Source organism: Typopeltis vanoorti, chromosome 8 (assembly GCF_054136105.1).
Source record: "Typopeltis vanoorti isolate ZY-2024b chromosome 8, IOZ_Tvanoo_1.0, whole genome shotgun sequence".
Lineage (NCBI taxonomy): Eukaryota > Metazoa > Arthropoda > Arachnida > Uropygi > Thelyphonidae > Typopeltis > Typopeltis vanoorti.
The window spans coordinates 48,899,448-48,913,797 of NC_143556.1; the positions used below are offsets into that span (position 1 = coordinate 48,899,448).

A 14,350-nucleotide genomic window follows, 5' to 3' on the forward strand; every position below is an offset into this window, starting at 1 on the left:
ATCACTCTGTTAGCATGTACGTCTTCTGATTTGGTATGATGCTAAGATACAGTATGTCCACTGTGAAATGTTGTTGGATTGTTATACCTCCATGAGCATCGACTTATTCACCTCTGAATCAACGCGTTAACATCCAGGAACAGAAAGCAATGACTGGATGCTGAAATACAAATGACGAAGAGTACTGTCTTCCTTAATTGTTTGCATATCGATTTGTCCTAAGGCAAATTTAATTTGTTCGTGAATAGCTTTGTATATAGATACTTCAAACCTTCAATACAGTTTCGTACATGTCGCTTTCTCAGATAATTGTCAGGCAATGTTTATACATTTCTGCCATCAAAGCATCCATCCGGAATAGAAATAACCGGTGGTAAATGTACTTAATCACAAAATGAAAATGAAAACGTGTTTTACATTATTGTTGGCGAACCGTGGGTTATGCAGGCTTCTTCAGTAGTTCAAAGAGATGGCTTCTTTGAAGCAGGATCAGTCTTTTACGATGAAGTAAATCAGGATTATACGGCGAGGATCTCCATTCTAAGAATTTTTTTCAAAAAAATCTCATCTTGCTTTGATATCTGGTAAAGAACTGGAACGGTTTTCTGCTAGTGCAGCATCTTATTAAGCAAAAATCAGATCATATTTCACACTTCTATGATGTTTCCAGTTTCGCTCCATTTTCCCGCTGATGGTAAGTCCTCCATACGACTCCTGTGTTTCCTCAAGATGACCATCTGAGAAAACAGATGAATCAAACCTAACCTCACTCATTCATCACCCACCCGCGTGAAGAATCCATTTTCAGATATGATTTGCTGTTTGTTTCTAATACTGTTTTAATACTATATGGAAAACAACGTTTGGCCACATCATTCTATATATCTCATGGATTTATTTGTTAATATTTAATGTACAAAGCCCTACCTGCTCAGCTGCCAAAGTCAGTTAAAGAGAATGCAACACAACCCGTGCCATGATCAGTATATGTTATAAAAATATAAAATAAAAACCCCTCTAGGTTTAAGCCGAATGTATCCAAGAGTGTCATAAAAAACAAACAAAAATATCCTTACAAACATGCAGAACCTTTTTCTTGAACAGACCTGGGTTCGAATCACATCGACGACGCTAAGAACCTATATAATGGCTTTGAAAGGAGTGTTCATCCTTCCTTTTTATACTAAAGAAAGTAATTCTGATTTACATGTCCAGAAAACAGGAATCTGCTTTTCAAAGAGAGAGAGAGAGAGAGAAAATGAGAGAGAGAGAGAGAGAGAGAGAGCATAGGAAAACAGAAGTCGTAAAACAAAATGTCAATAATAACTTTGTGCAGCTATTAGGTAAATGGACAACAATTTAAAGCTGGGCAAAACATTTATTGTAACTCCATTATAGTGCGATGTATGAGAAATGTTTCAAGTGCAGGTAGAATATCTATTTGGTAGAAGGCAAATCAGCACATACCCCACTCCCAACTGCCATCGTTTACCGATGTACTTCACCTTTTACTGTAACTTCGCCTGCAAAGCGTAGTCTTGGATCGACGAACACGGGTAGTCACATATACTAATAAAGGTGTAAAACTGTCTTAAATTACAAGGCAAAGGGAATGGTTACGCTTGTCTCTGAGACATGGCACATGCTTTTTTCTTCCATCAAACTGTGACTATCAAACCCATATAATCTTGTGTTGTGCCATTACTACACTCTCTTTCCTCTATTTGTGAGCATTTGTGAAGAACGTGCTAGGCGCTATGTTTTTATACTGGTTGCTATGGCTTCAGCATTGCCAAATCCACTAATACAGTCAACGGGAGAAAAAAAAACAGAAAGTAGGTAAATTCCCTTCAGAACTACGTACCTGGATAACGAAGTGAAGGAAAAGCACACACAAACTTGATTTCGTACATCAGAGCAGAAATGAGAATCCTCACGGTCGATCAATATTGCTACGGAAAACTCTAGTGCCATACGGTATTTGTGTTCAGGTTTATTCGCCATATCTGTAACTGGATTACTTAACTTTTTCACGAAAAGGAGAGTACAAGAGGCAAAAAAAATTGACAGTAATTGATGCTCTCATTTCACACTAAAGTACCAACCCCAAGTGATAGGAAAATTGTTTAACGACTAAAGTCAGTCGGATCTGATATTTTTCCAATCAACAGGCCCAAAAAATAAATAGGCAGGTTAAAACTGTCGAAGAAGTAATGTTTATCCGATACTCAGCATTTTGAGTTACTTGCAGTAATGATATCCAAACTCCATACTAGTTGGAGCTTTAAAATACGTAGAACTATGGGCTCTAATTAAATAAATATTTTACATTATTTATCAGTCTATAAATACGTATCCCGTAACCGCACAATATTTATAATTTGTATCCCTATTACTACATCAGCAGTAGGAATTTATACTATAGATAGTATCGTATTAGTAATATATGAGCATAAATATTTCTATGTATCATTCATTTATATCATAATATTAATACTTCTTTTATTGAAAATGTAAACTCTCATAAATACTAAGAAACTGGTATATCCAGTAATTTATTGTTGTTGTTATTTCTTTGTATCTATTGTACTTATCCACTGCTTGTGTTGCAAGTTTTTCCCACCACGTGCGTACTATCTGTTATTTGAATTCTATTCATATGTTCATTGAAGTATTGTTGTCGCTTAAACAAACAATAAAAAGTTACAAGTGAAGCATCTCCACTAGTAAAACGATAGCAGCTTGGCTACGTTATAAGTAGTTCTAGTATTCCATGAAGTCTTTCAATATTTACTGAGATCTCATGACTAATTCTTCAACGGTAGGTAATTAACAATAATCCTTGTATCTCAAGTATTTTAGCTAATAATGCTCAGAAGTGCTCATCGTGTAAAGTCAAGCAACAACTAAAATATAGTAACAGATTACACACTGTAGACAGGAGTTTGTTTCAGAAATTTGATGCAAGCAACTCAATAATGAGAATGAAGTTAATCGATCAACAAATAGCTACAATTCTCTTCTACAAGAATGGATATGTATTTTATTATACATCATCAGCAGCAGCCATTTTACTGTTAAACGAAGACCTTCCCAAGTCGCCCATTCTGTCCTATCCTGAGTTTTTCTAGGCCACTGAGTTCTAGCTAGCTCTCATCTTATCCTCTCATCAGATGAGAGAGGATGAGGTTAGATAACAATGCTTATAAATTCACTGGGTATACGGAATGTAGAAATCATTTTAACGTTACAATAACTACGGGCCATTGAATGTAAGATACTAATTAGGAGTAATTCGATATTAAAAAGACAATATTCATAAATATGAACATCATTTATCGTTGTAATTATAACTGCGTACCGTAACTAACACACTCACCTGAACTAAAAGAAACCTCACTGATGAGCATCCATCTAGAAGCAAACGTTAATTCCACCTTAACAAATCTCCCTATTCGATGATGAAGATAAATGGTGACATTCCGAGCTTTCTCAAAGAACAAATCTGGCATGTAAGAAAAACGTATTGGTTCATTGTTATAATATTTGCCTCCGATGCTAAACCAGATTTTGGCAGAGGCAAACACCTGGACATCCTTGGAGTGCATGTTGTTGCAATAGAAATATACAGCCGTGAAATTGCGGACAGTGTCAAAAGTAAAAACTATTTCAACAGGTCTAGAGTAGGTTGTGTCATTCTTCCAGCCGACCCATTCGTACCCTAAAAAAATAACAAATATAAATACATCGATAAATATAGCGAATGCATTTTCTGAAATATGCAAAAAGGGAAAATAAGAAAATAAACTATATTATTAACCTACCTTTTCCTAAACCAGATATATTTTGCCTATAATTATCATCTCCTTTTTGTCCGTCTGTTAGCTGACCGAGTCCTACATGAAGATAGCTATCGTCTTTAATACCATCATAGGTAACGTCAGAAAGATCAATATCTAATCCTCTCCTTTCACCTTGGGGCATGGCGTACGAAAGAATACCATCTAAAAAGAGAGAAAAAAAATAAAGACAAATGACAATTTAATATATTCCGATAAACAGATTCAGGAAAACATCATAATAATTAATATAGTTTATTGGATGTACGTAAAGTAAAATTTATTCTAATTAGATGTCACAGAGAAAGAAGAAGACAAATTATGTGAAGGCGGAGAAGTCTACAAAGAAAAAGAAGAAGGAAATAAATTCTTCTGCACACGTAGCTCCACCTGCCTTTCTTGAGGTGTCCTTTGATGGCGTCAGCGTTCGCAAATATTCAAAGGCAAGTTCTTTATCCTTGAAGTCTTCGGTAGGCGAAGATAAAAGAATGGAGTAGATCTAGTGCACTTGTATCCCTGCTATGCATGGCATCTTCCACCTCATCTAATCATTCCATTCTCGTACACTCAGCAGGATGCCTAAAGTATACTGGGATGAATATTGTATATCTAACGGTAGACGTCTAGAGAGCGAGTTTACGTGTCTAGCACGCTATATGAAACTTGGATTATTGTGAGAAGTCGCCTCCGAACAACACAATAAAGTCCACAAGTTCTTGACTGATGTCTATACTTCCCAGCCCTGCAGTGTCAAAGACATATAATCTTGCCACAACAAAAACCCGGCAGGCATTCCTACAGGCTCTGATTATTCACATGGTGAGAATGTTTCCAGATGACTGAGAATGTTTTATTTCGTTCTACGCGCAGAAATGACGTTCGGAGTCATTACATTCCTTCTTCCACGGGGTATTAATGAAGGTCAGCAGACAGCGTATAGTAGCCTTTCTCCCCATCCTAAATATGTTAGCTCTGCTTCTACACCTGTTTCCACCCAAGTAACTCACACGACTAGAGGAAAAACTTGGAAAACGTTGTATTCTACCCTCCCCCCTTGCAAGTGTGTGCATGGACGTACATTGAAGTTGTGCAGGGAAGATTAATATACAGGGGAGGTATCTCTGGTGTATAGAGAATGCAGTAGTTCGTTGGGCGTGAGTTGCACAATTGGATACACTACTGAAAATGCTTCCGTGAGGGGGGGGGAAGAGAAGGTTTGCCGCTTTATTCAATACGTTTGTGCACGCAATGGTCTACAAGCATAGGAACTAGTCTGAGTAAGATAGAAGCCGCATTTCTAGGAGACTCATGTCTTATGTCACGCAAACGTCCAATCCGAGGAATGTCGGTCTTCCGACATGACGTATGGAAGGCCTCGATTGGGATAACACAGAGTCTTAGTTGCTAGGTAATACAAGCAAATAAACAAGATAAAAATAAGGGGGAGTCGTAGGCGGTTTCTCTTAGTAATAAATCACACTCAAGATTTTAAAACTTTGAAGAGCTTTTGCGCACACAAAATGGAATTGAACAAACGCACGCATTTTAAGAATTCCAAGTAATGGACGCAATTAAAGTTGGGAGAGAAAAATCTTTAAAAAATTACATCTGAGAAGTGCCGCTTCCGAAATGAGACTGACTTACTTAAACAAATTCGCGCAATTTCTTTTATTTAAATCATTCTCATTTACTTGTTATCAGTCCCGTTGCCATGGTGACGCATCTTTCCATTTCATTTCTTTATCCTCTTCCTTTCAGTTCCGTTTGGTGGATAATGCCGATGAATATTCTGTATTTCTTATTCATTTAATTATTAAAGTGCCGATGAAATATTTTAGGTATTTATTTTGGAAAACTTCTATTTTTATTATGCTATTTTTTGAGACGAATATTTCATTTGTCATTGCATAGATTAGTTAAGGATACTTGATTATTTTGCTAGCTTTGTCAAAGAGTTATTATTTTCATTGCAGCTGATGTTGTGTGAGCTGCTATGACGTTCTACGTGCATCTGATATTAATATTACATAAATTAAACTCAATTTTGTAATCCAATAGCACCTTCGAAAATAAGGTGGATACAAATAACAGGCGATGGCAATAAAATATTGTTCACTGTTGAAATAATCCTTCTTATATCACAAATATTGTATATTGTAGAAAAATTAAGTTAAAATATTTGATTACAAATTTTTTCCAAGAGAAAAGAACTCGGAGATTAATAATAAACATCTGTCGTTATGTGAAAACAGATAATTTTATACGCAAACATTTTTCCTAAGGTAATCAAAGACTTGAATGCCTTTGGCATGACTTGCCTTGGTATTGCGATACTCAAAACGTGCGAGCTTTGGTTTTTTTTTTTTTTTTTTTTTTTGATTGTGTATTTTTCCGTCGCACAATTATTTAATGTAAGCAGTCAACTTATAAGTGTACTTATAAATACAATTTTCAAATGTATTAAGTAATAATTGATATTTATTTTTACTAATTTTATTACGTTTGTTTTTATTTTCTCTTTGCTTCCTTTTTATTAATTTATTGTCTTTTCTCGAAAGTTTTATAGGAATAAAAGATCACATTAAACTGGGCGAAAAACGAGTTTCGGTTCTAGTTGCGAATTTTATCCATCATAAAAATGGTATCTTCTCTCTCATCATTTATTTAATAAATTGATTCAACTCCATCTTTTTCTGAAGTTAATAGAAACAAACAACCTCGTTTCAATTCTTCCGTTTTAGTTGAGAGATACTATAAGCTACATTTGTCCAATGAAATCGCGTATAACGTTCGAAATTACAAACAGCAATTTTGTCAAACGATTCTTCTAAGCAAGGCGTCATTCTAGCTTCATCACAAACTGTCCGATGGCATTTAGATCCAATATTTATATACAAAATTAGAAAGCATCTAATCCTGGTAGTTTCCTTTAAATCTCAGTTAACAATTCTTTCACAGTAGAAGAAAGTAATACAAGCATACATAAAAACCACAGCAATTAGTCACACCAAAGTATACATTAACGGTGAGGATTCTCTAATAATCTTTCGATTTGTCATACCTTCCATTGAGATCGTGGCATGAAGAATTTTCCATAATATGTTCCCATACATTGCTATATGTGGATGTAGGATACAATCCAAAAAAGGAGAGAAAAAATAGATTTTCTTATGTCAGACAGAAATGCTTCATCCATCAGTGCCAGTATTGAGTTCTCGGAAAATATTCAGGATTCTTGTTTCTCTCTCTCTCTCTCTCTCTCTGTGTGTGTGTGTGTGTGTGTGTGGTAGGAAAGACTGCTGTAAAAATGGTAAAGAATACAGAACAGTTTTCCTATATGTGTTTGCACCAAACTAGTTTAGTCAGTATTAGAGACATTTCACTATCAACGAAATCCACGTGAAAATAGGTTGCAGTTATGGCTTAATATCTTCAAGTTTTTTGCGTAGCCTCGCCTGTTAACAGAACTAGTAATTTAACTGAAAAGAACATCACTAGTGAGGTATAGACTTAGTAGTCACTATATTCAAAGAGATACACTCAGTACGAGATTTACCATCCCAAATACGCTGGCTTCTATATATACACACACTTGTATTATTTTTCCTCTGTCCTTTATTCTCTCACACATTTTAATTTTCTAATTTTTATGTTTGTTTGTTTTTATTTCATTATTTCATAAGTATTTAAACCCAAACAATAATAATACCGACATTTTTAGCTCTGCTGAATTAGATAATATTTAAATATCAAATTTTATTCAATCTGACCCGTGAATCTTTTTACAGTTATATATAATCTCCGGTTATATATAAGGTTACAACCTGTTCCTGAATTGTATATACTTTCTACCCTGACAGTAAAAACAAACCATGTATATTTGTTCTACTTCTATTCAATTTATGGGCGGAAAAAATTAGCGCCTAACTTTTCCTTTTGTTATCCTTTTTTGTGGATGTTTGTTCCCTTTGGTAGATATTTTGGTCGCTCTGCTATTCCTGAAAAAAGTAAATGAATGAACGTGTAAATATATCCAACTACTGCAAGCAATGCATTCGGTAGCATTTGCAATATCGATAGTTCAATGACCTCCAGCCCACGAAGATGAGCGCTAGGATTCTTTAAAATTTCTGGAGTTTAACTTAGTCATGTTGGACAGATTGCTTTGTAGATCTTATTCTTGCAATGATGCACAACATTTGATCCCAAAATTAATTAATCTTGCACAGTCTAATTCGTATAGAAAAATGACAAGCATAATACACGAATTTTGTATAAAAAAAGACTAAATATAGCATTCCATTCCATTTTAAATTATAAAAAATAAAGATCTTTGGAACATATGACTTTAAAATATTTTGTTTTATAATAACTTTCATATGACATATAATAAATTAACCGCCATGGTCGAAAAAAATTGCTAACGGGTCAGCTCACATATTTAAACTTGCCTGTCAAAACGATGCAGAAACCAGTGGATACCGAAGAAAGCATCATCTGGTAAAAGATTCAATTACACGAACTAGAATAGTAATTAAAGTATTACAGGTTATAGAGCGGACCGTTATTCAAGTATGCTTTAATTGATAATGGACGTCAACAATGTAAAGAAGGAAGAGAGAGAAAGAGAGAGAGAGAGAGAGAGATGGCAGAAAATGAATGAAACCGGTGACTTTGAAGATTCCAGCGCCGCTTACGGAACAAAAGGGGGGGAAAAAACTTAAAGAGGACAACGCGCCTCGAAAGAACGAAGGAGACTTTCCTAATATTAATAGCTAACTACAAGTAAAGGGACAGAAGAACGCAAACTATGCAATTACAACCCCCATTTGTTTGCTGCTTCAAGACACGCCTTTTCATGGTAATGATAGGTTGCTGATCAAGTAATTATTCATTCTACGTTAATCAGTGTTAAATGTGGAGAAATCGTACCCAAGGAACTGTCTTTAATAAATATTTCAGAGCGCATGGAGTTCGAGCCACTTGGTGCTAAGGAATGCATTTTAGTAAATGGAACAAACACACACACACACACACACACACACACACACACACACACACACGTTTGTGTGGCGACACGTTCCGAAATATTTCCATTTATCTAAGAGTGCAGAGAGGAAACTTAAGGAAAGTGTTTACATTGCGATCTACTTCTGAAGCAAGTTTTAAGTACCTCTGAATGTGCAAACCACAATCGATGCTCTCTCTCTCTCTCTCTCTCTCTGTTACAGAACGGGGATGGATTCATGTATGCAAACTGTTTTATCGAAGCAATTGTATTTGGTGTTCCCCGCTGGAGGAAGAGGATGGATGAAGATGAATAATAAGGATGTGCCAACACGATAAAATTTCCTGAAAATTAACTTATTTTTGAGAGCGACATCTATATCTCTCTTCCCAGAAACAGCCCAATTCATGACTCTATTAAACCTAAAAAATAGAAGGAACAAAAACTAGACGACGTATGAGCTTTAATTCTTATTTTCCAAGATGGCCTCCAACATATTTCTTACGAAAGTTCGTCCCCAAATGTAAACTACTCTTGACAAGTCTTTGATGGGGAAATTAAAAACGCATTAGTCAATTAAACTATTTCTTCATTCTCCGCTAAACTGAATTCCTAATTTACTAAACACCGACCAAGTAATAAGACAGCATCCTCTCCTTTAATTTCCCTAAGGTAGATAGAATGGAGCAAGCACACCTTAATGGTTTCCGTCACGATAGTACCACTATCCAAGATAGGTCGTCATTCTCCTTTAATTCTATTTAAAGTTATCTTAATACGTTTCCTTAGGACTGTGGTGGGTGGATAAAGATAGGCTTCTATAAGGAGAAGATAATGCTTTGATCAATACAGTCTAAAAACGCCACCGATAATGATAATGGGAGCGACCACTTCTTTCGGTAGAGCTATCGATTAATAGGCTGCCAGGTGGACATCCTGTTATCTTAAGACGTAGTGAATGGGATTCGCTGGATGTATGGAAAACCTTTCTTTGAATACATGCATTCGGTTGTGCGTGTGTGTACTAAGCTTGCGCTGATAAATCATTGGCTCACGACCGATCGCTTTGTTTCAATCGTTGAAGAGTTTTTAGTTTATTTTTCTCATTCATCCGACCCGAAAATCTTTCATTCTTTTCCCACAGAAATCCTTTATGGTAAATGCACTCATTCAGGGGAAGTTTTAAAGACTTCGATATGGTAAATGTTATTCAGATAGAAGTTTTCTAAGTGTGCCAATTATGAATGAATAATAGAAACAAAAGAATGGATTAAATGAATAAAAGATAAAATGCTATAAAGAAAATAAGAGATAGAGCAAATCGATAGAAAAACAGACAGAGAAATGACTGCATTTGTGAATAACGTTTAGTTACTTGAATATTAATTCTAACCAAACCAAAACTTTGTGGATTAAATATACAGATTCCATGATTTAATAGACAAAGATATATTCAGTTAAAAAATTATAAAGTGGATCAATAGACAGGCGTACAGCGAACTATAAATGATTGAGGACTTTATCGTCCTGTAAATAATTCTCACCATTCCATAGACATCCATATATCTCCACCCTCATACATACAGTACGCGTATGCTGGCTGTATGGCACAAAACGTATATGTGTAGCAATCACAGGCGGGTCAAGGGTCCTTTTTACAACAGTATAAGTATCGATGTTGCCTTCGAATACCTGAAATAAAGTAAAGGAGAATAAATAATCCAAACATCACTCAGTATCTATGACAAAAGATAAAAATCTCGCATACTGATATTTTTATTAGAATATAATTTAATTTGAAAAAAATAAATAATTAAAAAATCATTTGTTAGAAAGACCTTATCAATGCGATATAAATCATCATACGGATCTAACATTTAAATCCATATGTAATATATTGCAACATTGTATATGAAAGAATTAATATCTAACAATTGGAACATATTCCTAAAAGCATGCATTTCATACATAGAATATTCTGTAATTGGTTTAATAAAAAAAATAGATGAAGTGTGCTGCAAAGCGTTTAAGTTGCCTCATAAAAGCTGCATATCCCTCAATACTACATTTAGAAGTTAAGATAACTTACTTGATCAAATACTTTCACTAGATGGCTTTTTAGCACGTATTCAATCAGTGGTTCCCATGAAAATAGGAATCTTTCACGAGATACTTTTAAGAGCTTCAAATGTTATAATATTTACCTCTGATGTTAAACCAGATTTTTCCGGAAGCAAACACCTGGACGTCCTTGGAGGGCGTAGTATTAAAAAATGTAAACATTTTCCTTAGTATGAATTGTTATCTCCTATTTTTCGAGTAGTTCAGTGTTCTGTTTATCATTGCTTATATTGTTGTTTTTTGTACTTAGATAGGTAGTAGTAATTTCATCGACATCTTCTTAATCATGACTAACACATTATATACGACCTAATTATGATAATCGAGATATGAAAAGTAAGTCACTATATACAACATGGAATACTTATATAATTTTATTTATCTAATTTTTACTATCTTCTTTTCTTTTTTTTATTTATCTTTCATAGTTACGAACCAAAGAAAGAAAAAAAAATACAGCAACAGAGAGAGAGCTCAAAAAAGTTAAAATGGGGGGGGAGAAGAAAAGTTAAGAAGAAAGAAAATGGGGAAAGTAAAAGAAAGGGACAAAAGAGAAATAAAGAAATAAAAGAGGAGAAGTAAAGAAAAAAAGCAGGTAAAGAAAGAAAAAAAAACAGAAATAAGAACAAAATGGAGATGAAAACAAACGAAATTAATAAATGAGAGAGAGAGAGAGAGATCTTCACACACTGGAAGACATCATGAACGGTAACCAAGACAAACAGCAGCCACGTCAAAATTAATACTTCAGCCAACTTATAAATTCAAAGATAGCCATAAACTTATTTCATTTTCCACAAGGAATTCAGTCGTAAAAGTTTATAATCAGCTGGCGGCTGCATGCAGAAACACGCTTAGGAACTGATAAACCGACTTAGGACAATATTAATATTTTCTCTGACGCGGCCAGTGCGCCGAATGACGAACTAAGAGTTCCAGTCTACAGAGAGCAATGTCGGAAGTCAAACGCGTACCAGGTGTTCGACTAATAAAATGGAAAACTACTTAAAACAGCCGGAGCTTGGAGTAGCCATCAGGAAAGTAATGGGTACGATTCTTTAAAATGAGAGAGAACGAATACAGAGAGAAAAAAAAAGAAATAGAGAGAAGGAGAGAAAAGAGGATTCATTTAATTTTACGAAGCCAGCTATCCGTAACTCCATCTTGTGCTATTTGAAAATCTCTGGGGGAACATTAGTCATTTTTCAATGGTCCCCAAAGGAAAGCCACCGTAGCTGCCGTTCAAAACGGGGTTTCTAGTGTGGAACGATTTCGTAAATAGTGCCGGAGCTGCGTGGAGACACTGAACGATAAAGAAAAACTCTCTCAGAGAGAGAGAGAGTGCGCAGCCATTTCCAAAGATCTATTTAATGGGAAAGTTCTGCGCGTCATCTGAGGTTTTTTTAAGTCCATGGCTGTCACTCGAATCAGAGTAGGTGAGCCCACACTTGCATCTGCTAATAGTCCCCTGATTCCCATTGCAGGGAATATCTCCCCCTTGAGTAGGGACTTTATGTTTTATGTTATACCTCGATATGTAAAGAGGAGTTTCCACTTTTGTATTTTTCATTACCTACAGCCACTCTCGGCACATCTACTCTGCCTTCCTCTTCCTTGCCATTTTCTTACTCTTCTTTTACTTCGGGGTATTTGGGCAGAAAGAAATGTGTCTGCGTATTTTAGAACAAATGGGTTCAATCTGAATACGTACAAAGATGTGTGCTGATGCCATTTTATATTACGTTTCGCTTGTATCGTCTGCTACATGGTTTTCTTGGACGGATTTCCACCCGTTTCCATCAAAAATGTCGATATTCTGAATATCAAAATATAAGTGTGAATAGAGCTCTTTTCACGTAACGGACATAAATCATAAGAAAGCCTCACGTTACTACTAAATAAATGATCCACGAGCCCCGCTTTATTCATGTTTAACGTATCCATTTTTATTCTTCCGCTGAATAGAATAAATAGTTTCCACCGCTACCGAATTGCATTTTTCAACGAAAAATTTACAGTCATTCGCATCACAAAGTTACATATGCAAAATAGACATTGCAAAAAAAACGAGTTCACTGCATATTTAACTAGTTCTAAGTAGAGCAAAATAGTTCAGAATTCGAGGGTTGTTTATGGGCTCGCACAAATTTTATTTCGGCTTCGAATCTGGTTTCTTTCCCAAGTACATCATGCGATTTATCATAATGTTCTCCATATCGGTATCCATGAAACTGCAAATAATATATAACACGTAGAGGGCAAAAATATTACCACAAGCAATAGACAAAATATATCTGCTGTGGCAGACGACAATATCCCAATATAAAATGTAGGTATATGGTCGTTGCCAATCGTCATATATTTTTATATTGTTGATATTTTCATATTTTTTTCAAAGTGTAGACAACAGTATTTCTACATGAAATGGACAAACTTAAATAACAAGCGCCAGATTAAAATGGACAAAACTATATAGCAACCTTTGCACTGAAATGGACAAACCTACATAGCAACCTTCGCATTGAAATGGACAAACCTACATAGCAACCTTCGCGCTGAAATGGACAAACCTACATAGCAACCTTCGCGCTGAAATGGACAAACCTACATAGCAACCTTCGCGCTGAAATGGACAAACCTACATAGCAACCTTCGCGCTGAAATGGACAAACCTACATAGCAACCTTCGCGCTGAAATGGACAAACCTACATAGCAACCTTCGCGCTGAAATGGACAAAACTATATAGCAACCTTCGCACTGAAATGGACAAACCTACATAGCAACCTTCGCATTGAAATGGACAAACCTACATAGCAACCTTAGCGCTGAAATGGACAAACCTACATAGCAACCTTCGCGCTGAAATGGACAAACCTACATAGTAACCTTCGCGCTGAAATGGACAAACCTACATAGCAACCTTCGCGCTGAAATGGACAAACCTACATAGCAACCTTCGCGCTGAAATGGACAAACCTACATAGCAACCTTCGCGCTGAAATGGACAAACCTACATAGCAACCTTCGCGCTAAAATGGACAAACCTACATAGCAACCTTCGCGCTAAAATGGACAAACCTACATAGCAACCTTCGCGCTAAAATAGACAAACCTACATAGCAACCTTCGCGCTAAAATGGACAAACCTACATAGCAACCTTCGCGCTAAAATGGACAAACCTACATAGCAACCTTCGCGCTAAAATAGACAAACCTACATAGCAACCTTCGCGCTGAAATGGACAAACCTACATAGCAACCTTCGCGCTAAAATGGACAAACCTACATAGCAACCTTCGCGCTGAAATGGACAAACCTACATAGCAACCTTCGCGCTGAAATGGACAAACCTACATAGCAACCTTCGCGCTAAAATGGAC

At 35.8% G+C, this 14,350-nt stretch overlaps 1 protein-coding gene across 7 annotated transcripts in view; it reads right to left on the minus strand.

Annotated features, from left to right (window-relative positions):
• Nucleotides 1-14,350, minus strand: part of Ddr (discoidin domain-containing receptor 2) — a 418,242-nt gene that overhangs the window by 26,678 nt on the left and 377,214 nt on the right. For all 7 annotated transcript variants that reach the window (XM_090397220.1, XM_090397221.1, XM_090397222.1 and 4 more), the window contains 3 exons: nt 10,392-10,539; nt 3,825-4,004; nt 3,380-3,721 (listed from right to left, as the gene is read on the minus strand). In XM_090397220.1, coding sequence (XP_090253346.1) covers nt 3,380-3,721; nt 3,825-4,004; nt 10,392-10,539 — 670 coding nt within the window. The remainder of the gene's footprint in view (nt 1-3,379; nt 3,722-3,824; nt 4,005-10,391; nt 10,540-14,350) is intronic.